The sequence below is a fragment of the Camponotus vicinus genome, unplaced genomic scaffold (assembly GCF_025532165.1).
Source record: "Camponotus vicinus isolate PSW18456_S1 unplaced genomic scaffold, iyCamVici1.0 SCAF_7, whole genome shotgun sequence".
Lineage (NCBI taxonomy): Eukaryota > Metazoa > Arthropoda > Insecta > Hymenoptera > Formicidae > Camponotus > Camponotus vicinus.
In genome coordinates, this window is record NW_028141979.1 from 19,028,656 (window position 1) to 19,054,849 (window position 26,194).

The 26,194-nt window shown below is 28.4% G+C and overlaps 2 protein-coding genes and 2 long non-coding RNA genes across 5 annotated transcripts; 3 read left to right on the top strand and 1 right to left on the bottom strand.

The window, feature by feature from the left end:
* Window positions 1–124: 124 nt before the first annotated feature.
* On the bottom strand, window positions 125–3,657 carry LOC145974863 (protein transport protein Sec23B-like). Its single transcript, XM_083104934.1, has 6 exons — window positions 3,394–3,657; window positions 2,457–2,709; window positions 1,474–1,685; window positions 1,129–1,378; window positions 391–1,047; window positions 125–294 (listed from the first exon to the last, which is right to left on the bottom strand). The coding sequence occupies exons 5-6, from the start codon at window positions 428–430 to the stop codon at window positions 155–157; spliced, it is 180 nt and encodes a 59-aa protein (XP_082961060.1). The 5' UTR covers window positions 431–1,047; window positions 1,129–1,378; window positions 1,474–1,685; window positions 2,457–2,709; window positions 3,394–3,657; the 3' UTR covers window positions 125–154.
* Window positions 2,824–15,269, top strand: LOC145974862 (nucleolar protein 6-like). Of its 2 annotated transcripts, none has more exons than XM_083104933.1 (8): window positions 2,824–3,894; window positions 3,974–4,125; window positions 4,201–4,374; window positions 4,553–4,684; window positions 4,755–4,931; window positions 6,297–6,548; window positions 14,740–14,848; window positions 15,075–15,269. In XM_083104933.1, exons 1-5 carry the CDS (start codon window positions 3,888–3,890, stop codon window positions 4,761–4,763), a joined length of 474 nt encoding a protein of 157 aa, XP_082961059.1. In that variant the 5' UTR covers window positions 2,824–3,887; the 3' UTR covers window positions 4,764–4,931; window positions 6,297–6,548; window positions 14,740–14,848; window positions 15,075–15,269. The 2 variants fall into 2 exon arrangements, with proteins under 2 accessions (XP_082961059.1, XP_082961058.1); XM_083104932.1 differs by having other exon boundaries at window positions 6,297–6,530.
* Window positions 15,270–16,157: 888 nt separating this feature from the next.
* LOC145974660 (uncharacterized) lies at window positions 16,158–16,721 on the top strand. Its single transcript, XR_014439759.1, has 2 exons — window positions 16,158–16,294; window positions 16,481–16,721. It is a non-coding gene; the product is annotated as an uncharacterized LOC145974660 (long non-coding RNA).
* Window positions 16,722–21,188: 4,467 nt separating this feature from the next.
* Window positions 21,189–22,490, top strand: LOC145975121 (uncharacterized). The gene is made up of 3 exons (XR_014439893.1): window positions 21,189–21,344; window positions 21,440–21,641; window positions 22,352–22,490. It is a non-coding gene; the product is annotated as an uncharacterized LOC145975121 (long non-coding RNA).
* The last annotated feature ends 3,704 nt before the right edge of the window (window positions 22,491–26,194 follow it).

The following is a 26,194-nucleotide window of genomic DNA, read 5'->3' on the forward strand; positions in this document are numbered from 1 at the left end:
AGATTTTACACCTCAAAATAGATACAATATATATTTATGTGTAAATCTATATGTATAAATATATAAAGTTTAAGCTTTATATTAAGTGTAATTGGGCACAATTTTAATGATAGAAACTACTAACAAGTCTAATCAGAATATGATCAACCCATCTTCAAACATTTGGACCATCATCACTTTCTGCTCGAAATACAGTTAAACGTGATATAAAAACAGCTGTTGCTTCCTCAAATTCTATGCTTACATGATGCAAAGATGATGATTCATCTGCCCAACTGATTATTAAAGATATTCCTATAACATCATAAATATTTATGATATTATATTATTATTTATGATATTATAAATATTTATGATATACATATAATGTATAATAAAAAATATATTTACTTTCTTGCAATAGTAGTAACTCTAATTCGCCTTTGTCCATTACTATGTTAATATTGGATAATGAATTGAATACAGCCTCTTCCACTTTGCGGAATTGGGGCTGTATGTTAATTTGCAACTTCAAAGAATAATGCTGTTGTTGTAGATGGTGTCAATGAACAAAATTTCCACTGACAAGTAAGCCTACTTCTTGTAGTACTCCAACACTTGATCCTTTCTCCCACTGACATACAAAAGATCCAATTGCTCCAGGAACTTTAATTTTCTGAGATGTTTTTACTTCTAAGATTGCATTGAATGCTATTTTCAAATCACCCTTGGCATCTGTAGCAAATATTCGTTGAAAAGTTTGTTTGAATAATGAAGAATTAAATGAATCCCCCATCATCATATGACCACCAGTAGAGTTGCAATATTGTCGCCTTTCTAATAAACCAGTTTGGTGTCAAGAGCACAAAAATAAATATCTATTATAAATATCTATTATGGCCATTAGTTGCAGCACGTGATGCAAGTGTATCATAATGCTTAATTGCCTTTTTATGCTTAGCATTATCTTTTTGAATATCATGATGTGATCTGATTGGTTGTCATAAATCATCAGTTACAACTTGGCCAGGTCCTTGAGAACATGGTCCGCCAACAAATAGCATAATCCTTAAATACATTGATAGCATTATATGTAGGATTACAATGAAAAACATAACATATATACATCATATTACAACATATAAATACCTAGCATCAGTATTTGCATAACTAGCTTCTAAGAGACCCGTGGCGACTGCTAATGCCACACTTGTAGATCGCAATGAACGTTTCTCTGGCCCAACAGACCATGGATCACGTTACAGTTCTCCTAAAAGATCTGTCGAACTGTCTCATATCACACTTATGTACTGGTTACAAAAAGCGATTAGCAGCTGGCAATAGATACGCACCAGGTCCTCTTGATTTGGATTTTGTCCAGGAATTAGTCTACCTATACCTATCAAAATGTAATGTGAATAAAATGCAATAAAGTAATCATGAAGAACAATGACTAATATAGTAAATATAACTTGGGACTTATTCTATTCGTACCTAACATATCTTGAACTTTTGGTTGAAGATCCTTTGTGCTTCTAATTCATGAACTTGAATCATTTTGCCAAATGTGATAAGACCAATAAGAGCATTGAGTGAAAGCAGAGACAATGACATTTGTAATGAATCTTTAAGTGCCTCTAATTCTTCATCATCCAGACATATGTATCCGCAAAAAGTAAAAATATTAATGGCAAACATTGGGCACGCTAAATAATACATATAAATACATACAATTGGACTGAGATAGAATAATATTTAAAGTAATATATAAGTAACATATATATATATATATATATATATATATATATATATCATAAATTTATATATAATAAAAACTATAATAAATTATGTAATGTCAATAAATGATAATAAAAAAAATGTTCGAAAAGAATCAAATCTTAAAAAAAGTAAAATCAAAAATATTTGTTTCATAATATAACTATTCAACATATATAACACATATATAACACTATTATTCAAATAAATGCATACATTTTGATCATTTAAATATATTTCCCTTTTGTTTCTTATTTCGAAGAATTTCCTCATAAATTCTTTTTGCAAAGTTTTTTTCTCATAATTATTAATATAACTCACAATATGTGTATTATAATGTAACTTAAAAAAAATAATATATAATGATAACACAAATTTAGAATTTATTGAAATATAAAAATACCTTTACAATATTTTTATGAATACTATATGCTCCTAATAAATAATTTGATTTTTTAAATTATCTTATATGATATAGACAGAAAATTACAAGAGAATTATGCATTAAATAAAATACGAATTTAAATGAAGTATAAAGAATAATAAAGAATATGAATGTAAATACATCGTAATAAAGAAACACATTAAAATATACTTTAATTTCTAATAGAAATAAACTACTTTAATATTTTTCAAAATGTTTCTTGTGATAAATAAAAAATGATTTTTGTTCTATTCATTTATAATATCTTATTACTTACCACGATAGTCTACTTGATATAATGGATTTAAAATAGCTCTGCATGTAGATCTTGTACATAAAACTGGATCATATTGAATTGGCGGAAGATCTACTTGTTCCTTAATTGGTTGAGACAAAGTTTTCAATAGTACAACTAGTCTAGTAGTATCAATACGCGATGATGGCCAAGCATTCCATTTATGGAACGCACACCGTCACAATCTTGTTGAATAAAATTTTGTTGAATAAAATCTTCATATGTTGTCATAATGCTGCAAAAAAAATATACAAAAGATAATATATTTTATTTAATATATTTTAAAGATTAATATATTTTTTTACAATATAGAGTTTAATTTTTTTACACATACATACATATACATATATATATATATAACGTAGCATAAAGTTGTAAGCGAAATGAACCAAATCCATTTCCTACTATGGCCATGTTCCAAAATTCACTGCCAGCGATGAAAATATATAATATACGTAACGTGAACTAAAGATTTTCAGCGCTGATAGTGAATTTTGGAACACGCCCTAAGCCCATTCTACAATGGCAATAACAAGGCTGTAGGAGTAAAGAATAAACTGTTTCTAATGAAGTAAAGACAAGAAGTAACGAAATAGAAATTCTCATTAGTACTCTAAGGTAATAGTAGTACAAAATGAGAATTGTCTATTTCATTACTTCTTCTTCTTTACTTCACTAAAAACGATTTAATCTCTACTCCTACAGTCTTGTTACTGCCATTGTAGAATGGGCTCTATGTATGTTCTACGGCGGACGCGCAATAAGAATTAAGAACGCAGAATTCTTCCGTGACTGCGTATGCGAGACCACCGTAGAACGCACGAAATCCATAGGAAATGGATTTGGTTATTTCGCTTACATCTTACAACCTTATGCTATGGCCATTGCAGACCCGGCTTTAAATATCATTAATTCTTACCTGTGCAAAGCACTGCTCAACTTTGGTAAATGGAATAATTTATTTTCCAACTCGATCCCGTCTAATGCCTGGCTGGCCTGGCACCGCGGCCATCTTAAAAATGGCGTCTTAAAGTAAATGTTCTTAAAAACATCAGAAAGACGTCTATTGGTCAGGTCTTAAAGACGTCATAAGAAAGGCATGTTTAAGACGTTTAAAAAAATACGTCTTAAATTGAATGTCTTACAGACGTTAGAAAGACGTCTATTGGTCAGGTCTTAAAGGCGTCATAAGAAAGGCATGTTTAAGACGTTTAAAAAAATACGTCTTAAATTGAATGTCTTAAAAACATCAGAAAGACGTCAATTGGTCAAGTCTTAAAGGCGTCATAAGAAAGGCATCTTTAAGACGTTTAAAAAAATACGTCTTAAATTGAATGTCTTAAAAACATCAGAAAGACGTCAATTGGACAAGTCTTAAATGTCGACAATGTTTAAGACGTCTTCAAGACATGCATGTTGTGTGGGTATCTATGTGTAATTGCTTTTGAGCTTATTTACATAATATATATATTAATATATTACATTAATTTTTTTTCCAGATGAAATCTCCGCCGTAGAAACATTATTTGATACAACTCGCACTTCGTTACCACCCTTATTCATATCTACCTCTTATGATCAACAGAAATCCTTGCGGACAAGGAGAGCGCCATCTCAATTGATTTTAAATCGTATGAGTGCACTCGCGAAGGTATCATTAAGATTATTTCACAATCTATTGTTCGATAATATAGATATAAAACCTATATTTCGTCCTTCATTGCAGGAATATGATTGTTTGTTATATCTGAAGTCAAATATGAATCCTAGAAAACTGCAGGCGGTCGATGTATCCAATAATGTGGAAACAATTGATCTGCATCCGTATAAAGCGCATTCACTTAAAAAAATTCCAGTCATAGACTTTGATCCTGTGCAATGTTTTCTGAAAGATCTAAGAGTTAGTATTTGAAATAATTAACAAGCGATTGTATTGTTAAATTGTATGAATGGGTTTATACACGCTTTAAAAACAAAAAAAGAAAAAAAATTATATATTTGTATTATCATGATTGACGCTACTGCTATATCTAAATCATTTTTTGTATTCTACATTTATTTTTCTTTTATTTCTCCAGGATTACAATGATTATGCCTTATTCTTCCATGACACTTATAGTGGTATAGTGATTGGAGTTCTGTTGAAACCCGATGTTTTCGAGCGTGAGGATTTCAAAGTGGCAGATATTGTAGAAAACTCGACAGCAATAGTAAACTTGTTTTAAATATATCGGCATGTGAATAATATTTCTTTCTAACTCAATTAATATTGATTTGTAGTTGCTTTAAAAGGAAGAGTCGCGTTACAAATGGGTAGTAACGAATTGCTGATAACAGAGCTGGTTCTCAAAAATGTGTTAACAGTTTTACAATCAGCAGAAATAGTAGCGCTGCTATCAGCACTGATCTTTCAACAACACAGATTCAGAATCTACACTCACACCGAATCTCGCTAATGTACGTATCATCAATTATCTTCTTTTTTAATAATTAATAAAGTTTAAAGAAAATTACATATCAAATAATTAAGAGCATCGGAAAGCTAAAACAATGTTCTTTTTAAATTATAAAATATAAAAGAGTAATTTTCTATTCATTTTGTAATGTTCTTCCATAAAATCTGACATTTTTAAAATATGAGCTAAAGGATAGGATTTCTATTGACATGCGCTTTTAGTATTATAATTATTTTTTTTTACTAGATAAATATATAACCAATAAATGTATCTATTTAATAATATTTAATATTTTTGTGTTAAATACAAAATATTATTTTATAAAATATTCAGTTGTATGTATATAGTTCTTAGTTATACTGTAAGATAAGGGAGATAAAAAAAAATAAATAGAAATCTTCTAATAATATGAAAAGTGGATGTCAATAGAAATCCTATCCTTTAGTTCATATTTTAAAAATGTCAGATTTTATGGAAGAACATTACAAAATGAATAGAAAATTACTCTTTTATATTTTATAATGTAAAAAGAACATTGTTTTAGCTTTCTGATGCTCTTAATTATTTGATATGTAATTTTCTTTAAACTTTATTAATTATTAAAAAAAAAGATAATTGATAAATTACATATTATATTACTATAAATAAACAAAAAATATTATAATTATATTATTATTTATTTATACAATAAATAATATATTATATTATTATAAATAAAAATATTATATAAAATATAATAATATTATTTATTTATTTATATTTTTTATTTATATTATTTACATTAATTCTCAATTCCGATCACTTCACTTTTGACTTTTTTTGCATAATCCAAGTCCTCGTTTGTTGTGTGTAATTATTCGATAAATTATATGTATGTGAAACGCTAAAAGAAAAGATAATGTATTTAATGTATTTACATTAATTCATCGTTCTATCAATATTCAAGTTTTCTCTTTCTTTTAAAAATAATAATGAAATCTTGAATGTATAAAATTTATTGAGTTATGCGGTAAGCTTCACGAAATGATGTGTTTTGTTATGTGATATGACAGTTTGTGTTATATTGTACGAGGTTAAAAAAAGTGTTGCGCTTTAAAACTTCTGCAAATTTATACAAGAGTAAGTGTGTAGAATATTAAATTAAAATTAATATTTTTTATTGTTAAATTAAAATTAATTTTTATTTCTATTGTTAACTAATAAAAAAATACAAATTAACTTTTATATATTACAACTTATATGTACAACTTTTTTCATTAAATACATTAGATAATTAAATACGTGTAAAAAATTAAATATTAAGAATGTAGCATACAATTTCTATTATAAAATCTTTAATTATAATATTAAATTTCTTCACGCACAGGCAAGAAGCACAATTGCAAAAAAGAAAAAAAGTATATCATGTATACCATATCCGTTCTAATCTGACACACGCCAGTATCAAGAAAGTATATAACGCCTCGATCGATCTCGGTCGATTGCAACTATCAACAATTTTTGCCTTCGTGAGAGCAACCGCATCTCGTTTCATCATACACACGAGTTAAAATCGACGCGACTAAGCTCGACTAGGCTCGACTCATCTTGGCAGCGCGAAGCAAGTATACTAATACAGGTGCTCGGCTCAGTAGTAAACACGAAAAATAAAAGAAAAGTTAAATTTTTATCATTATCTTAAGTCCCCCTTGAAACCATACAATTTTTATTTGAAACATTTTTCGTATGTTTTATGTTTTTCAAGATATTTGCTTGCGGAAATTAGAATGGGACACTGCAATGTATACAGGGTGGTGAGTCATTTTAAGTTACCCACCCCAATAACTTTTTTATTTTTGATCGTACAAAAAAATGTTTCAAATAAAAGTTGTTTGACTTAAAGGGGGACAATGATGGCAAAAATTTGACCTTGGATAGTCATTTGAGAGTTACATAAAGGTCACCTTCAATTTCTTAATTATAAATTCCCATTTTTTATCGCATATTCTTGTAACTTATCTCGAGAGCTTTCCAAAACACTATAAGAAAATATTTTTCTCTCAAATATTTTTTAAGTTATAAAGTTTGAAGTTAATAATTTTTTGACATAAAATATAAAATATCTTGTAAAATATTCAGTTTTTAGTAATCTTACCTTATACTTTTATGCTTGGAATAATAAGACCAATCAATTGGTATAAAGAAAACACATAGTTACTTTTTTAAGAAAAATTACGCAGCTGTATGTTTCAAATTACATATTTTTTTTAAGCAACTATATGTTTTCTTTGCATCAATTGATTAATCCCATTATTCCATGCATAAAAGTATTAAGGTAACATTACTGAAAACTGAATATTTTACAAGATATTTTACAATTTTATGTCAAAAAATTGTTAACTTTAAACTTTATAACTTAAAAAATATTTAAGAGAAAAATACTTTCTTATAGTATTTAGAGACTTTGTAATCTTCAAACGACTGTCTAAAGTCAAACCAATAATTTTATCTTATGTGCCTCTCGAAGTTAAAAAATTTGTATGAAACATTTTTTCGTATCTTTCATACTTTCTAAAATATTTAAATGGATAAATTAAAATAAGCCACCTTGTATATGTATATAAGATGTTTCATTTATCTCTTACACCTTAAATAATTTTTTTATTTTTGATTGTATAACAAAATGTTTCAAATAAAAGTTGTTTGACTTGAAGGGGAACAGAAGATGTCGCTACTAATATTTTTTTAAAAGATCAATGTTAATTATGTTTATTTAAATAAAATTACTATATTTTTATATATAAATTGATTCTACGTAACATTCTGTGTAAAAAGTTATAAGGGTAAAATGACTAAAAAATGAATAGTTTACGAGATATTTTATATTTTAATTTGACATAATCTTACGTAAATTATGAAATATCTCATAAAATATTCATTTTCCAATCTTATCTTTTAATACTTTTATGCACAAAATAACGAGAGGAATCGATTGGTGCAAAGAAAACACATAGTTGTTTTAAAAAAATATATAATTTATACATAACCATCAACTACATATTTTTTTTTAATAACTATAGATGATTTTTTTACATCAATCGATTTCTCTCATTATTTTGTGTATAAAAGTATTCAGGTGAAATAATAGGAAAATGAATATTTTACGAGATATTGCATAATTTACGTAAAATTATGCCTAAAGTATCTCGTAAACTATTCACTTTTTGGCCATTCTGCTCCTATAACTTTTATACAAAATATTGCTTAAAATTGATTTATATTAAAAAAATATAGTAGTCTCATTTAAAAAAACATAAATAACCTTTAAATCACTTTGAAAAAAAGCCTTTTGAAAAAATGTCAGTAGTGGCGTCTTTTATCCCCTTTCAAATCAAATAATTTTTATTTAAAATATTTTGTTGTACAATTAAAAATAAAATAGTTAATATTTGAAGTGTAAGAGTTAAATAAAATATCCTATATATGTATATACAGGGTGAGCCATTTTAATTAACGCACGCAATTATTTCGGAAACAAAGCATTTTAGAGAAAAATGTTTCAGACAAAAGTTTTATGGTTTCGAGGGGGCCATAAGATGGTATCATTGGTTTGACACTGAAGAGTCATTTGAAGGTCACGTGAAGGTCACTTCAATTTTTTTAAATGGAATACCCTATATATTTTTGCACACTCTTGTAGCTTATCTCGAGAGCTTTCCAAAACACTATAATTAAGTACCTCTTCGTTAAGTACTTTTTGAGTTATGAGGCTTGAAATAATTTCTTAATTTTACATAAACCGTAAAATATCTTGTAAAATATTCATTTTTCGATTATCTTACCTTAATACTTTTACGTACAAAATAATGAGAGGAATCAATTGGTCTAAAGAAAACACATAGTTGTTTTGAAGAAAAAATATGTAATTTGCAATTAACAATTCCATATTTTTTCTTCAAAACAACTATGTGTTTTCTTTACACCAATTGATTCCTCTCATTATTTTGTACGTAAAAGTATTAAGGTAAGATAATCGAAAAATGAATATTTTACAAGATATTTTACGGTTTATGTAAAATTAAGAAATTATTTCAAGCCTCATAACTCAAAAACTACTTAACGAAAAGGTACTTAATTATAGTGTTTTGGAAAGCTCTCGAGATAAGCTACAAGAATATGCAATGACAAATAGTAGGTTCCATTTAAGAAATTGAAGGTGACCTTCATGTGACCTTCAAATAACTCTTCAAGGTCAAACCAATGATACCATCTTATGGCCCCCTCGAAACCATAAAACTTTTGTCTGAAACATTTTTCTCTAAAATGCTTTGTTTCCGAAATAATTGCGTGCGTTAATTAAAATGGCTCACCCTGTATATATATATACAGGGCGATCCTGAAAAACGTTATGTCTTTAAAATGACGTATTCCTGACACCATTCTAAGACAATTTTTCCTTTACCAAAATTTGATTTGAAGCGTAGTTTTTGAATTATGAGCAAAAATAGTTAGTAAATCATGCGTCGGGTACAGAAGGCAGGCAGGAGCGGCGCGGCGTGCCGCGAGCGCGGGCGCAGCTGACCGCCCGACGGGTGATTATCACCGCATGAGTCGCTAACTATTTTATCTTATAACATAAAATTATGCTTTAAATAAAATTTTGGTAAAGAAGAAAATGTCTTAGAATTACGTCAGAAATACGTGTTCCTTAAAATAACGTTATTTTAATAATGAAAAGTTGTTCCGGATCGCCGGCCGTCCGACGTTGCAATCAGCTGATTGCTACACGCGATGTGTGTATGGCGGAGTGTGTGCGTAAGAGAGAGAGAGAGAGAGAGAGAGAGAGAGAGAGAGAGAGAGAGAGAGAGAGAGAGAGAAGAGAGAGAGAGGGAGGGTAGGAGGGACAGACATTCATACACACGCACGCACTTTTTTTCTCGCTCTCTTTCTCTCTTTTACGCAACACTCATACACTCTCTCATTCAGTCTCTCACTCACACTCTCTCGGTCACTCACTCACTCACTCACCTGCTTACTCACTTGCTCACTCACCTTGTAGCAGCGTAGCGAATCTTCATGCTATGTATTGTTGTTATCTGCTGCACGATTATGATTGCTAGAGATGCGCGACACATCGAAATTTTTTCGATTATTAGTCTCACACTCGATTGACACAATACAGATTACACGATAACGAGTTTACTGTTTATTCACTCACTATTGATTTATCGATACCAAAAATTACTTTCAAAGAAACGCGAATGCAAACAGCACATGACTCGACGCGAAGCGACGGACCGCGGAGACTGCGCGACCACAAGAATTATGTTGCCAGAAACGCGACATCTAACAAACGACTTGCGCGTGGCGCGTGATTGACGCGAGATAAGACGAATGTAATTAAAATTACATTATTCTTGCGATTGACTTAAATCTTCGCATCGTGAATGCAATAATTTCGAAAACGTAATAACGTACAACACATGCTTTTTAAAATAATAATTATTTATTATAATTAGAAATAGTTATTATTTATAATAAATAATTAATTTTTAAGTATGTTATTATACGTTTCATGTTTTCTACCGCATTCGCAATGCGAAGGTTTTAGCCGATCGTTCGTCTTATCTCGCGTCAATCACGCGCCACGCGCAAGTCGTTTGTTAGATGTCGCGTGTCGCGTTTCTCATCAACGCAACATAACTCTTGTGGTCGCGCAGTCTCCGCGGTCCGTCGCTTCGCGTCGAGTTATGTGCTGTTTGCATTCGCGTTTCTTTGAAAGTAATTTTTGGTATCGATAAATCAATAGTGAGTGAATAAACAGTAAACTCGTTATCGTGTAATCTGTATTGTGTCAATCGAGTGTGAGACTAATAATCGAAAAAATTTCGATGTGTCGCGCATCTCTAGCAATCATAATCGTGCAGCAGATAACAACAATACATAGCATGAAGATTCGCTACGCTGCTACAAGGTGAGTGAGCAAGTGAGTAAGCAGGTGAGTGAGTGAGTGAGTGACCGAGAGAGTGTGAGTGAGAGACTGAATGAGAGAGTGTATGAGTGTTGCGTAAAAGAGAGAAAGAGAGCGAGAAAAAAAGTGCGTGCGTGTGTATGAATGTCTGTCCCTCCTACCCTCCCTCTCTCTCTCTTTCTCTCTCTCTCTCTCTCTCTCTCTCTCTTACGCACACACTCCGCCATACACACATCGCGTGTAGCAATCAGCTGATTGCAACGTCGGACGGCCGGCGATCCGGAACAACTTTTCATTATTATAATAACGTTATTTTAAGGAACACGTTTCTGACGTAATTCTAAGACATTTTCTTCTTTACCAAAATTTTATTTAAAGCATAATTTTATGTTATAAGATAAAATAGTTAGCGACTCATGCGGTGATAATCACCCGTCGGGCGGTCAGCTGCGCCCGCGCTCGCGGCACGCCGCGCCGCTCCTGCCTGCCTTCTGTACCCGACGCGTGATTTACTAACTATTTTTGCTCATAATTCAAAAACTACGCTTCAAATCAAATTTTGGTAAAGGAAAAATTGTCTTAGAATGGTGTCAGGAATACGTCATTTTAAAGACATAACGTTTTTCAGGATCGCCCTGTATATATATATATATATATATATATATATATATATATATATGTATATTTGTATACAAAGGATGTCCCAAAAGTCTGAAAACAGTCGAATATTTCATAAACTATATACATGTTAGAAAAAATCTTTCAGACATAACTTGTAGGGCTTTAAATGGCACATTATATAGTAATATTAATGTAACCTTGAATAGCACTATCAAGATCACGAAAAAATTGCTTTGAATTTTTTTAATGAAAATCCCCTGTACTTTTATTTGCATATTCTTGTAGCTTATCTCGAGAGCTTTCTAAAAACTATAATAAAATATTTTTCTCTTAAGTATTTTTTGAGTTATAAGATTTGAAGTTTACAGTATTTTGATATAAAATATAAAATATTTAGTTTTTTGTAATCTTACCTTAATACTTTTATGCATAGAATAACGAAACCAATCAAATGATGTAAAGAAAATATAATTGCTTTAAAAAAAAAATTACATAATTTGCAACATATTTTTTTTTTAATCAATTATGTATTTTCTTCACACCAATTAATTGATCTTATTATTCTGTACATAAAAGTATTAAGGTAAGATTACCAAAAACTAAATATTTTATATTTTATGTCAAAATACTGTAAACTTCAAGTACTATAACTCAAAAAGTACTTACTTAAGATAAAAATATACTACTCAAAAAAATTAGGGGAGCACTTTAAAAATTGCAAAATTTGATGATTTTCAAGAAGTCATATCTCTGCTTAGGGAGGTCGTAGGACAATGTTCCTAGGCGCATTTTAATAGGTGAAGCCTCTACTTTGAAGAGAGTAAGGTCGCATTATTCGTTTCATCGAACTATGTTTCGTGTGAGCTCCAAAATCAGATCGTGAAAAAATTCTGAAAATTTCATGACTTTATAGTCGTCCACGGATAAAACAAGGATGGAACCAAAAATGCCACTACATTAGCTTTAAAGTAGGAAGCTTTTCCTTTAAAATGTCGTCAAGAACATTGTTCTATCGTACTTAGGAGCCGAGTTATAACGCGAATGTCGGCGGTATTGCTCAAAATTATGCAAAACGCAAGGTTATTTGAAAACGCGATAACTCGGCTCCTAAGGTATGATAGAACAATGTTCTTAGCAGCATTTTAAAGGGAAAGCTTCCCACTTTAAAGCTAATGTGGTGATATTTTTGGTTTCATCCCTGCTACAAAGACGACTACAAAGTCATGAAATTTTCAGAATTTTTTCACGATCTGATTTTGGAGTTCACACGAAACATAGTTCGATGAGATGAATAATGCGATCTTACCCTCTTTAAAGTAGAGGCTTCATCCATTAAAATACGCCCAAGAATATTGTTCTACGACCTCCCTAAGCGAAGATATGACTTCTTGAAAATCATCAAATTTTGCAATTTTTAAAGTGTTCCCCTAATTTTTTTGAGTAATGTATTATAGTGTTTCGGAAAGCTCTCAAGATAAGCTACAAAAATATGCAATAAAATGTAGGGGTTTCCATTTAAAAAATTCAAAATAATTTTTTCGTGATCTTGATGGTGCTATTCAAGGTTATATTAATATTACTATGTAATGCGCCATTTAAAGCTCTACAAGTTATGTCTGAAAGCTTTTTTTCTAACATGCATAGTTTATGAAATATTCAACTGTTTTCAGACTTTTGGAATATTCTATATGTATACAGGATGTCCCATTTTAAAAGTTCCACCCTCATAACTCATCAGGATCAACGTTTGAAGGAACACGACTTGGATAAAAGTTGTAGGGAACAAAGGAGGCTATCTAATAGTGACCTTGGATTCGACATTAAAGGTCATTTTCAAGGTCATTTGAAGGTAACATTTAATTTTTTAAATGGAACTCCCTATTTTTTACTTATTCCTGTAGCTTATGTCGAAAGCTTTCCAAAACACTATAATTTAGTTTTCATTAAGTACTTTCCAAGTTATGAGGCTTGAAATCATTTCTTAATTTTACATAAACCGTAAAATATCTTGTAAAATATTTATTTTTTTATTATCTTACCTTAATACTTTTATGTACAAGATAATGAGAGGAATCAATTGGTGTAAAGAAAATACACAGTTGTTACGAAGAAAAAATATGTAATTGTTAATTGCAAATTACATATTTTTTCTTCGAAACAACTGTGTGTTTTCTTTACACCAATTGATTCCTCTCATTATTTTGTACATAAAAGTATTAAGGTAAGAATCGAAAAATGAATATTTTACTAAATATTTTATGGTTTATGTAAAATTTAGAAATTATTTCAAGTCTCATAACTCAAAAAGCACTCAATGAAGAAATACTTTATTATAGTGTTTTGGAAAGCTCTCAAGATAAGCTACAGGAATAAGTAAGAAAAAATAGGGGGTTCCATTTAAAAAATTGAAGGTGACCTTCAAATGACCTTGAAAATGACCTTTAATGTCGAATCCAAGGTCACAATTAGATAGCCCCCTTTGTTCCCTACAACTTTTATCCGAGTCGTTTTCCTTCAAACGTTGGTCCTGAAAAGTTATGAGGGTGGAACTTTTAAAATGGGACACCCTGTATATGTATGTATACATACACATATATATATCAGGGTGTCTCCTGCGTCGAGGTCAATCGCTCAGGAGATGAATGGGAATCCAAAAACAAGAAGCGTCGTCTACAATAGGTGGAATAAGCTTGACGTAAGAAGTAAGAGTAAGCGTAAGATATAAAAATAATGCATTTCGCCCTTACTTCAGTTCTCTTAAACCGAAAATAGTTCTCTTACTCTTAAGAGAACTATTTCCGATTTAAGAGAGCTGGAATAAGGGCGTAAGCGAAATGAATTATTTTTATTTCTTACGCCTACTCTTATTTCTTACACCAAGCTTACTCTACTTATTATAGATGACGCTAGAAAGATAGTTGATATTGTTAAATATAGATCCAGAAATGTGTTGTTTTCGAGTTATTGCCATTCTTACGTTGAAATTTGAAATTGCTTTGTTTTCGAATTTTTTTTATCAAAATTGAAATAAAAGATAGTTTTTATGTTTTATAACATATAATTAATTTAATTATGTTATGAAATTCATTAAAACCATCTCTTGTTTTAATTTTGACAAAATAAGATTGAAACATTTTTTAATACATTATGTTCAATACTCATAATGGAGATTATAAATTTCCAATGAAATTTATCCAATATCTATATATTTAAACATATAAATATTTACTTTTTGCAGTTTAAAGAGAAAGAAAAAGAGAGAGAGAAGAAAGAGAGAGAGAGAAAGAACAAAAGAAAGTGAAAAAAAAGAAAAGTAAAAAAAAAGAAAAAAGTAGAGACACAAAAAGGTTTGTATATATTTATTAAAATTATTTTAATATATCCAATTCTCTTTTTACATGATTTTTATATTTTTTTTAAGTAATTCTTTTTACACGATTTTTTTAAATAATTATATTTTTTAAATTATTTTATAATTTTTTATGTATATATACAAATCTTATAATATTGTAAAAGTAGAAAAAAAATTAAATTATTTACATAATTATTAATATTTAATATTTTCTTTTTCAGAGATCCAACGGAATAAGTTAAAAGTAGAAAATAAGCTAATCATAATATTGAATTGAATTTTATTTTTATTTATTTAATTATTTAATTAAAATTGGCTTTAACTTGAATTAAAATTAATTTTGATTTAATTTGAAATTGACCTTAATTTGAATTGAAATTGGCTTTGACTTGAATTAAAATTGGATTTGACTTGGATTGAAATTGGCTTTGATTTGATTTAAAATTGGCTTTGACTTGATTTGAAATTGGCTTTAACTCGATTTGAAATTGGCTTTGACTTGATTTGAAATTGGATTCGATTTGATTTGAAATTGGCTTTGGCTTGATTTGAAATTAGCTTTAGCTTGATTTGAAATTGGTTTTGACTTGATTTGAAATTGGCTTTGACTTGATTTAAAATTGGCTTTGACTTAATTTGAAATTGGCTTTGATTTAATTTAAAATTGGCTTTAATTTGGATTATTAAATTGAAATTGATTTTGACTTAAATTGTTGAAATAAATTTAAAATTAATTTTTATAAAATTATTGTATTCAATTATCTTTGATTTTTAAATTAATGTCAAGTTGAAATATAATTAAACTAATTTGATAATAATTATATAAACGAAATTAATATTAAATTAAATTATTATTAAATTAAATTATTATATTAATGTATATTTATATTGTGATATTAAATTGAAATTTTAATTATTTTAATTATACTTTTATTATTTAATTATTTGATTATTTCATTATCTTATTATTTATTACTTATAAGTTGAACTTTATGTACAAAAAATTAAATAAAAGATTTATTATCATTTTTATTTGAAATTTATATATATTTTATTATATTTTATTATATTATTAATTTGAATTGATATTATCTAAATAATAATTATGCCTCGAAGAAAGATAGTTCGATCTGTTGAAGAAGAAGAGAAATATCAACGTAACAAACGAGAAAGAAAGGCAAAATGTCAAGCTGAAAGACGAGAAGCAAAGCGAAAAACGCTTATGAAAAATTCTCAATCTTTGTCAAATGATGAAATTTGCTCAAATATAACACAAACTTCTGTAAATTTTTCAAAAAATATAAATATAGTAGTAGATTCTCAAACTTCTACTTTACTTACAGAAGTAATATATTCAGCAAATGAAACAGTTACTACTGCGTCACAAGCAATTAATACATCAATCATTACAAATGTTCCTATGATAAAAAATAATAATGAAGTTAGTATAATAAATAATAACATAAAGTTATTTAACATTAACGATGATATTAATATAATTAGAAATGTTCATAACTTAAATATAGAAACTCCAATAAATAGCAATACTATTTGTTCAATACCTAACACATCAAATAGATTAATAAACTTAGATGATAATAGGATTGCAAATTATATTAATTTACAGGAAATAACATCACAAAATGATATAATAAATGATAATAATAAAAGTAAACAAATAAGATGGTACGAAAAAAATCGAGCTTTAAAAAAAGGATATACGGATATTAATCATCACATTATTCAATTAGAAAATATTGTAGAACATTATATAGGAGAAATGAATTTATATTGCGAACATTGTGGTGCGAAACATTTTAATTCTGAAAAAGTAGTTAATAAAGAAAGCTCATTTAACGATTGTTGTAGCCATGGGACTATTGAATTAAATCCTTTACCTCAACCTCCGTATGAACTTTATAAATTATTTACTGGAAATCATCCAAAATCAAATCATTTTTATAATCGTATTCGTGGTTACAATAATACATTTTCATTCGCATCGTTTAATGCAAATATAGCAGATTTTAGTGCGCAAAGATATGGACCTTATTGTTTTAAAATTCAAGGACAAATCTATTATCAAATTAATACCACGTTATATCCGGCACCTAACGAAATACCAAGTTATGGACAACTCTTTATTGTGGATAGTAATGAAGCAACAGAGTGTCGATTACATCAAAATTCGAATCTTAATCAAGAAATTTTATATTCAATAGATAATATAATGCGTACAAATAACATTTTTGCACAATCTTATCGAATGATGCACGAAGAAATTCAAATGCAACAGCAAACATCTGATAACAATATACGTGAATTACAATTAGGATTTTTAACTAAAAAAGGCATCGATCGTGGCCGATACAATGTACATAAGATAAATGAAGTTGCAGCAGTTTTTTCTACTACAGCAGATGGTGAAATTCCTGAAACCTATGTAACAATTTATAATAAAAATACTAAAACATTAAAACAAGTCAGTACGATGGATCCAAATGTAGAACCATGGATTTATCCATTGTATTACCCATACGGTAATCAAGGTTGGCATGATAATTTACAACGTAAGAATAGTAATAAACGAGTAAGTAGAGCTGCATACGTAAAATATCGAATAGCTATACGTGATAATTTTAATATTTTCATCATGGGAAGACGATTATTTCAACAATGGCTTGTAGATAGTTATATAAAAATTGAAAAAGACCGAATTAATTATTATAAACAGAATCAAAAACAATTGCGAGCTGAGACTTATCAAGGATTAATTGATTATTTAGCAAACACACCGCCAATAATAACGATGCTCACATTGGAAAAATGATTATACTTCCATTGACATTTGTGGGTTCACCGCGTAATATGTTGCAACATTATCAAGATGCGATGGCTATTGTTCGGAAATATGGAAAACCAGATATCTTTGTTACTATGACTTGTAATCCAAATTGGCGCGAAATTAAAGAAAATTTACTTCCAAATCAACAACCTGCAGATAGGCCAGATATATGTGCTCGAGTATTTAATATAAAAAAAAATTATTTAATCGATGTTATCGTTAGACAAAAATTTTTTGGTGAAGTTTTAGCATACGTTTATGTAATAGAATTTCAAAAACGTGGATTACCACATATACATTTATTGATTACATTAAAACAGAATTGTAAAATATCAAATTCTGAAATAGTTGATAAATTTATTTCTGCAGAAATTCCTGATCCTAATGAAAATGAAAGTTTACATAATGTTGTAATGAAACATATGATTCATGGGCCATGTGGAAATTGGTGTTTAATAAATGATAAATGTTCAAAACATTTTCCAAAACCATTTCGACCTGAAACAACTATGGATGAAGATGGTTATCCACAATATCGTCGAAGAAATAATGGATTGCTGTACGAAAGACCTAGACGATATGTTGTTGATAATAGATATGTTGTTCCATATAATCCAATACTCTTACTTTTATTTAATAGTCATATTAATGTTGAAATAGTTTCGAGTACAAAATCTGTAAAATATTTATATAAATATATTTATAAGGGTCACGATGCTGCGTCTATAATTATTGGAGAAAATATAGATAAAACAATAATATATGATGAAATTCAAGATTTCATCGAAGCTCGATATGTTGGACCCGTAGAAGCGTGTTGGCGCATTTTAAGTAAACCTTTACAAGAAAAAAGTCACGTTATATTTCGTTTACCAGTTCATTTACCAAACGAACATAATGTTATAATCGATGATAATATTAATAATGATGCGATAAGATTTGCTGTAGAACGAGTAACAATTATTGGATTATTTTCAGTTAAATGCTCGAGATGAGGAAGCAAAACAATATTTATACAGTGATATTCCATCTCATTATGTATTTAAAAAAATTACAATTAACGGCAGAACTATTAATCGCTGGGAGAAACGTCAAAGATATTTTAATTGTATTGGTCGTATGTATTCCGTTAGCCCATCTCAAATAGAATTGTTTCATTTACGTATACTTTTACTACATGTTAAAGGAGCTACAAGTTTTCAACAATTAAGAACAGTTAATAACGAGATACATCAAACTTTACTGCTGCATGTTTAGCATTAGGACTCATAGAAGATGATGAAGAATGGTATCGCGCAATGAATGAAGCAAAAATTTGGATGATGCCAAGACGACTTCGTAATTTATTCGTACGAATTTTTATTCATTGTCAACCAGTTCATCCGAAAAAGTTATGGGATGAGTTTAAAATATATATGTCAGAAGATTATATAAGACGATTTGGACCTATAATAGGAATAAAGAAGGTTTATAATTATATTATTAATTTACTTCAAAAAGAAGGATCAAATATTGCTAATTTTCTTGAAATTGAACAAGAGATAGAAGAACAAGAAATAAACGACGAAGAACAAATTGAAGAAGATATATCGATAGGTATGCGACAATATGAACAATTAAATATAGAACAAAAAGAAATTGTTGATACTATTTTAATAGCAACAAGTAACAATAGTAATAACTGTTTTTATATTGATGGTCCAGGTGGATCTGGTAAAACTTTCATTTATACAACCTTGTATTATCTACTTAAAAGTAGAGGATAAATAATTAATACGATGGCATTTACTGGTATTGCTGCAACATTACTTCCAAATGGGAAAACAATACATAAAGTTTTTGGATTACCTGTACCTCTTTTCGCTGATTCTACATCAAACATTAAAGTTCAATCTAAAGAGGCTGAAAATTTAAAATTTGTAGATATTTTTATTATAGACGAAGCTCCTATGGCACCACGCTATGTATTAGAAATAATGGATCGAACATTACGTGATATAATGCAAAATGATTTATATTTTATTAGTAAAATCGTTCTTCTTGGTGGAGATTTTAGACAATTATTACCTGTAAAAGAAAGAGCTACGCGTTGTGAAATTATAAATTTATCGATAAAATTTAGTATTCTATGGAAGCAATTTAAAATATTTTCATTGACACAAAATATGAGAACTTTACCACAGGAAAAAGAATTTGCACAATTTTTACTAAATTTAGGTAATGGTTCTTTAAATGATCATTCAGATAATATTCATATTCCAGAAAAATGTATAGCAAACGCAAATTTGGATATGGTTAAAGACATGTACGGAGACATTATAAAACATAAACAATATAAAACTATGGCTAATTACGTTATATTATCTGCAAGAAATGTCGATGTTAATGAAATAAATGAAAAAGTAGTAAATTTGTTGGATGAAACGACGGAAAGAGTTTATACAAGTATAGATACTCTTGAAACGACTGGAGATAATCAAGATATATATGAAACAATTCCGATAGAATATCTCAACTCTTTAAATCCAATGTGTCTTCCACCTTATCAATTATGCTTAAGAAAATATACTATTGTCATGCTTATTAGAAATCTTAGTATCAGCGAAGGTTTATGCAATGGTACAAGATTATTGATTTTAGATTTAAGTAATAACTTATTACGCTGTGAAATTTTAACAGGTAATAAGATTGGAGAAATAGTTTTTCTTAATCGTATCACTTTATATTGCGAAAATGTATATCCATTTACTTTTAAAAGAAGACAATTCTAGTGAAATTGGCATATGCTATGACAATAAATAAATCACAAGGACAAACTTTCGAAAAAATTGCAATAGATCTTCGAAAAAATATTTTCAATCATGGACAACTGTATGTAGCATTTTCACGAGTTTGTTCTTGGGATTCATTAAAAGTTTATTTAAAGGATGATAATTTGTCCAGAAAAATAAAAAACTATGTTTATAAAGAAATATTTGATTAGTAAAACATAACAAACAAAAAAGTGATATATAATTATGTATATTATAATAATGTCAAAGATAAGAAAGTAAATAAAAATTAAAAGAATTTTTGTTTTAAATATTTGTATGTGTAATTTAATTAAAAAATAATAATTATCGTTTTATAACATTTTAATTGCATTTTTGAATAAAAATTAAAAAATAAGAAACAAATAAAAAATTTTAATATTAATTTTAATTTTTTTAAATTAACGAATGAAACTTATATTTTAATTGAATTTTAAAATTAATAAAATTTATTTAAAATTAATTTATGAATTCATTTAATTTATAATAATTAAAATAAATCATCATTAATTATTAATTACTTATTAATCATTTGATTATATTTAATTTTTTATATTATTTAAGTAATGACCAAAAATGGCGCGCGCGTTAGTGCTATATGAAAAAAGTCATGAAACGCCTGAAATGTGTGTTTTGTATCGCTTGTATTGTTGCCCCTTTTCCGCGTGTCTGATTGGCGGTCGATGCTTTCGTGAGAGAGAGGTGTGAATGTAATCGCTGAAAGTTCGGTGACAGTTTAATGACATTTCGTGAGCGGGGTTATTATAATATTAAATATCGAGAGAGAGGATCCGGCATTCTAATTAATATAAGTCGACGCGTCATAAAATATAAAAGTATATTGCTTGCAACATTTTACTGTCAAGCAGATGTCGGCTTGCAAATCCTTTCAATTTCTGCTACGTTTTTAATATTATAATACATATTTCAGGTTATTAAGAAGAAAGAATTAATAACAACAAAAAATAAAGAAATAGAAATAGAATAAAAAGGAAGATAAAGAAAAGATTTTTATCGAGAAGAAAAAGGAGCTAAGAGAGAAAGAAAGAGCTAGAGAGAGAGAGAGAGAGAGAGAGAGAGAGAGAGAGAGAGAAGATACATAACAGATAAAGAGAAGATTCACTGACAAAAAAGTATGTATACAGCGCTGACTTGATTATTAAAGTAGTATTAATATTCGAAGACGATACATTAATATTTCCATATTTTAAAAGTATATTGTTTGTACAACATTTTACTGCGAAGCAGATGTCGGCTTGCACACTTTTTTAATTTTTGCTTCGTCTTGAAATATTGAATACCAACAATAGTCGCCGCGCAATTAATACGGCGCTGACTTTATTATTAAAGGAGTATTAATATTTAAAGGCTAGCGATAAATTAATTATAGATAAAAAAGCTATAAAGCATTAAAAGCATTTGAAGTTCACGTATAACCCGCTGTATAAACCGCGCGGCGACATTGGTCAGTATTTAATAATTAAATACGTGGCAGAAATTAAAAGAGTGTGTAAATCGACATCTGCTTGACAGTAAAATGTTGTCCAAACGATATACATTTAAAAAATGCAAAAAATGAATTTATCGCTCGCCTTTAAATATTAATACTTTTTTAATAATTCTTTAAATATTGAACACCGACAATTGTCGCCGTGTGGTTTATACGGCGCTGACTTGACGATTAAAGAAGTATTAATATTTAATGGCGAGCAATAAATTAATCGTTTTCATATTTAAAAATTGTATTGTTTGGACAACATTTAGCTGCCAAGCAGATGTCTTCCTGCAAATTCTTAATATTATATTATTAATAAATAAATAATAAATAAATAATATATTTCAGGTTATAAATAGTTAAAAAATAAGAAGAAACAATTAATAACAACAAAAAATAAAGGAATAGAAATAGAATAAAAAGAAGATAAAGAGAAGATTTTTATCGAGAAGAAAAAGGAGCTAAGAGAGAAAGAAAGAGCTAGAGAGAGAGAGAGAGAGAGAGAAGATACATAACAGATAAAGAGAAGATCCACTGACAAAGAAGTATGTATACGGCGCTGACTTGATTATTAAAGTAGTATTAATATTCGAAGATGAGCGATAAATTAATATTTTCCATATTTCAAAAGTATATTGTTTGTACAACATTTTGCTGCGAAGCAGATGTCGGCTTGCACACTTTTTCAATTTTTGCCTCGTCTTGAAATATTGAATACCGACAATAGTTGCCGCGCAATTAATACGGCGCTGACTTTATTATTAAAGGAGTATTAATATTTAAAGGCTAGCGATAAATTAATTATAGATAAAAAAGCTATAAAGCATTTAAAGCATTTGAAGTTCACGTATAACCCGCTGTATAAACCGCGCGGCGACATTGGTCAGTATTTAATAATTAAATACGTGGCAGAAATTAAAAGAGTGTGTAAGTCGACATCTGCTTGACAGTAAAATGTTGTCCAAACGATATACATTTGAAAAATGCAAAAGATGAATTTATCGCTCGCCTTTAAATATTAATACTTTTTTTAATAATTCTTTAAATATTGAACACCGACAATTGTCGCCGTGTGGTTTATACGGCGCTGACTTGACGATTAAAGGAGTATTAATATTTAATGGCGAGCAATAAATTAATCGTTTTCATATTCAAAAATTGTATTGTTTGGACAACATTTTGCTGCCAAGCAGATGTCTTCCTGCAAATTCTTAATATTATATTATTAATAAATAAATAATAAATAAATAATATATTTCAGGTTATAAATAGTTAAAAAATAAGAAGAAACAATTAATAACAACAAAAAATAAAGGAATAGAAATCCACTATTAAAAAAGGCATGTTAAATCGATTCTCGCATGTATTGTTGCCACTTTTCCGCGATGCTGATTGGTTGTCTCGGTTCTCTCTCATTATGTGTTATATTCACAATATCGAGCGACTCTGTCATCGCGAAGGTTAATAGTTTAATATAACCTATTATGAAGTATATATATGTGATTAATATATATAATATGTGTTTCTTATTACAAAGTTTAAAAGAATCTTACGAAAATAGAGGAACAAATGTTACGATATTTGTTTATAGAGTTAATATCCAAAATATGTTATTATTGATTTTTAGTTCAATAATTTTTTTATGTTACAATATTATACGTAAGTATAACAAAAAATATTTTTAATAAACATTTTATAATTCAAGTGAAAGAATATAATATGTAAATTTAAATATATTTAAACATAGGTCTAATATTTTATTAATTAAAATGTCAAAAATTGTAGGGGTATATTTCAAAAATGATATTTATTTTTATTCATTGTATAAGGTTAATATACGAGTGAGTTACATATATATGTGAATTTTGGTAATATTCTTATAAATTTTCTTATCTTTGTTAAATCATACATTATTCTACTCTTCATTACATTATACATTATATATATATATATATATATATATATATATATATATATCTTTTAATACTGTTTAATTATAATTTACTTTTTTCAGTTACTTATTTCCATGTTTCCTTTTCTCAATTTTCTTAATTAACTCTAAATGTTATGGATTTTCCGGAAAATATTGGAAAAATATTATATAAAATCATGAACATTTCTAAAGATAAGTTTTATTACAAATTTTTATATACTTTATTTAAGTATAAATATGTATATAGTATACATATATATACATATTATACTATAACTAATTTATTTTTTATTTTTTAATTTATATGTCTTACAAGTAAGAAAATGGTATTATTGTTTAACTTATTTTTATTAATTATTTTTTAAGAGTTGATTGAAGATATAGAGTAGATAGAGAAGATAGAGTAGATAGATTCAATTAGTTCATCTGTAATGCATTTTTTAAAATTGCATCTATTAAGTAGTTAATGAATAATAAACATTTTTTTCTGTAATAAACAAAAAAATTTTCAAAATAACAAATGAAATATTTCATATAATATTGTTTATTTGATAATTTTAATTTGTTAGATTTCTTTACATTAATAAAGAAAACTTTCGTTAAGAATATTTTTTTACAAATTTACATATAACAGAAAAACAATTTAGATCATAATAATAAGTCACCCCTTGTATATGTTTATAAAATAAAAATAAATAATTTCATAGTGTACGGTATGTTAATCGATTTATCGCAGTCGATTTACGTGACATATTTTATTGCAAATTTCACTATATTATAATGTTGCTATGCGATTAATAAGTTGCTATGTAAATAAACATAAATAATTGATAGACGATTTGTTAATGATTTTTATTAGAAGTTTGCGAGACACGTAAGAGAGAGTTGAGAAAGATTCAACTTTATATATAAAAGGTAATAAATTCTTTTTTTAAAATAATTATTTCATAATGATTGTTTACGTTTGATTTATAACACATTTCACATATATTTATATTCTTTTAACATATTTACGTTACTTGTATAATTACACAGGTAAAATTTTATAAATTATATTTATTTTTATTTATTGTATAACTTTAAAATTAATGTACAATTACATGTGAACTATATTATATATGTAAAATTTTGTGACATTCTTATAAATTTTCTTATCTTTATTAAACCAAACATTATTTATTCATTAAATTATATACTATATATTAATTTTATTCTTGACCAGTTGAAATTTGGAATACACATATCATTTCTTAAATCATCTTATTTTTGCTTACTTTTCGAATCGTTTATCTCTTCAACTTATATTATATTCTTTTATAATTTATTTTTACGTATATTACAAAGAAAGAAACGATTTATATATATATATATATATATATATATATATATATATACATACATATATATTTAATACATACATATATATTTAATATATACATATATATTTAATGCGAAATTATTAAAATTAAATAAATTGATTTTCTAATACAAAATTTATTAAATTCATTAAATATTTTGTAAAAAATAAGATATATATTTAAATATAAAACATAATATGTATATTTAAATTAATCTTTTTGTATATTACTTTTTGTATATATAGATAGATAGATAGTTTATTGTTGCCCCTTGGGGATTACAAAGCGCTTTTACAAGGAGCGTTCCCGAACCTTTAACAAAATTATCTCATTTCTCCCCACCGACCTGGCCATTTTGCGACCATTACAGACTACCATACCCTCACCCACCCTACGCATCCTCCCCCTCCTTGCCCTCCCCCCCTCGTCCCCCCTATCACCCGCCTGGCTTCAGACCTTCCTTCTCCCGCCTTTGTTCCCTTCTTGTGGTTGACTGCATCCTCTGCACCTCTCCCTCCTCTCTCTTTTCTCCTGTCCCTTGTTTCCTCCGTCCGGCCTCACTTCCTCCCTCGTACTTTTCCTTTCACTCTTATCCTCTCCTTCCTTATCCTTCCAGCATCAGAAATGACTGCACAGACTAGACCATACCAAATTAAAAACAGAAACAAATAACAAAGGCTATCAACTCCTCCCCTCGCCACCCTCCCTTTCCACCCTTTCCCTTCCGCCTTCCCTCCTGTCCCTCCCTACCCTTCTTCTTCCACCCCTAAACCCTTCTCCCTATCCCTACTCATCCCCCCTTCCTCCTCCTACCCTTCCCTTTCTCCATTTCCTACCTTCCTCACCCTCTTTCCCTTCCCCCCCTTCTTACTACTCATCGCTTTCCTCCTCTGTTTCCTC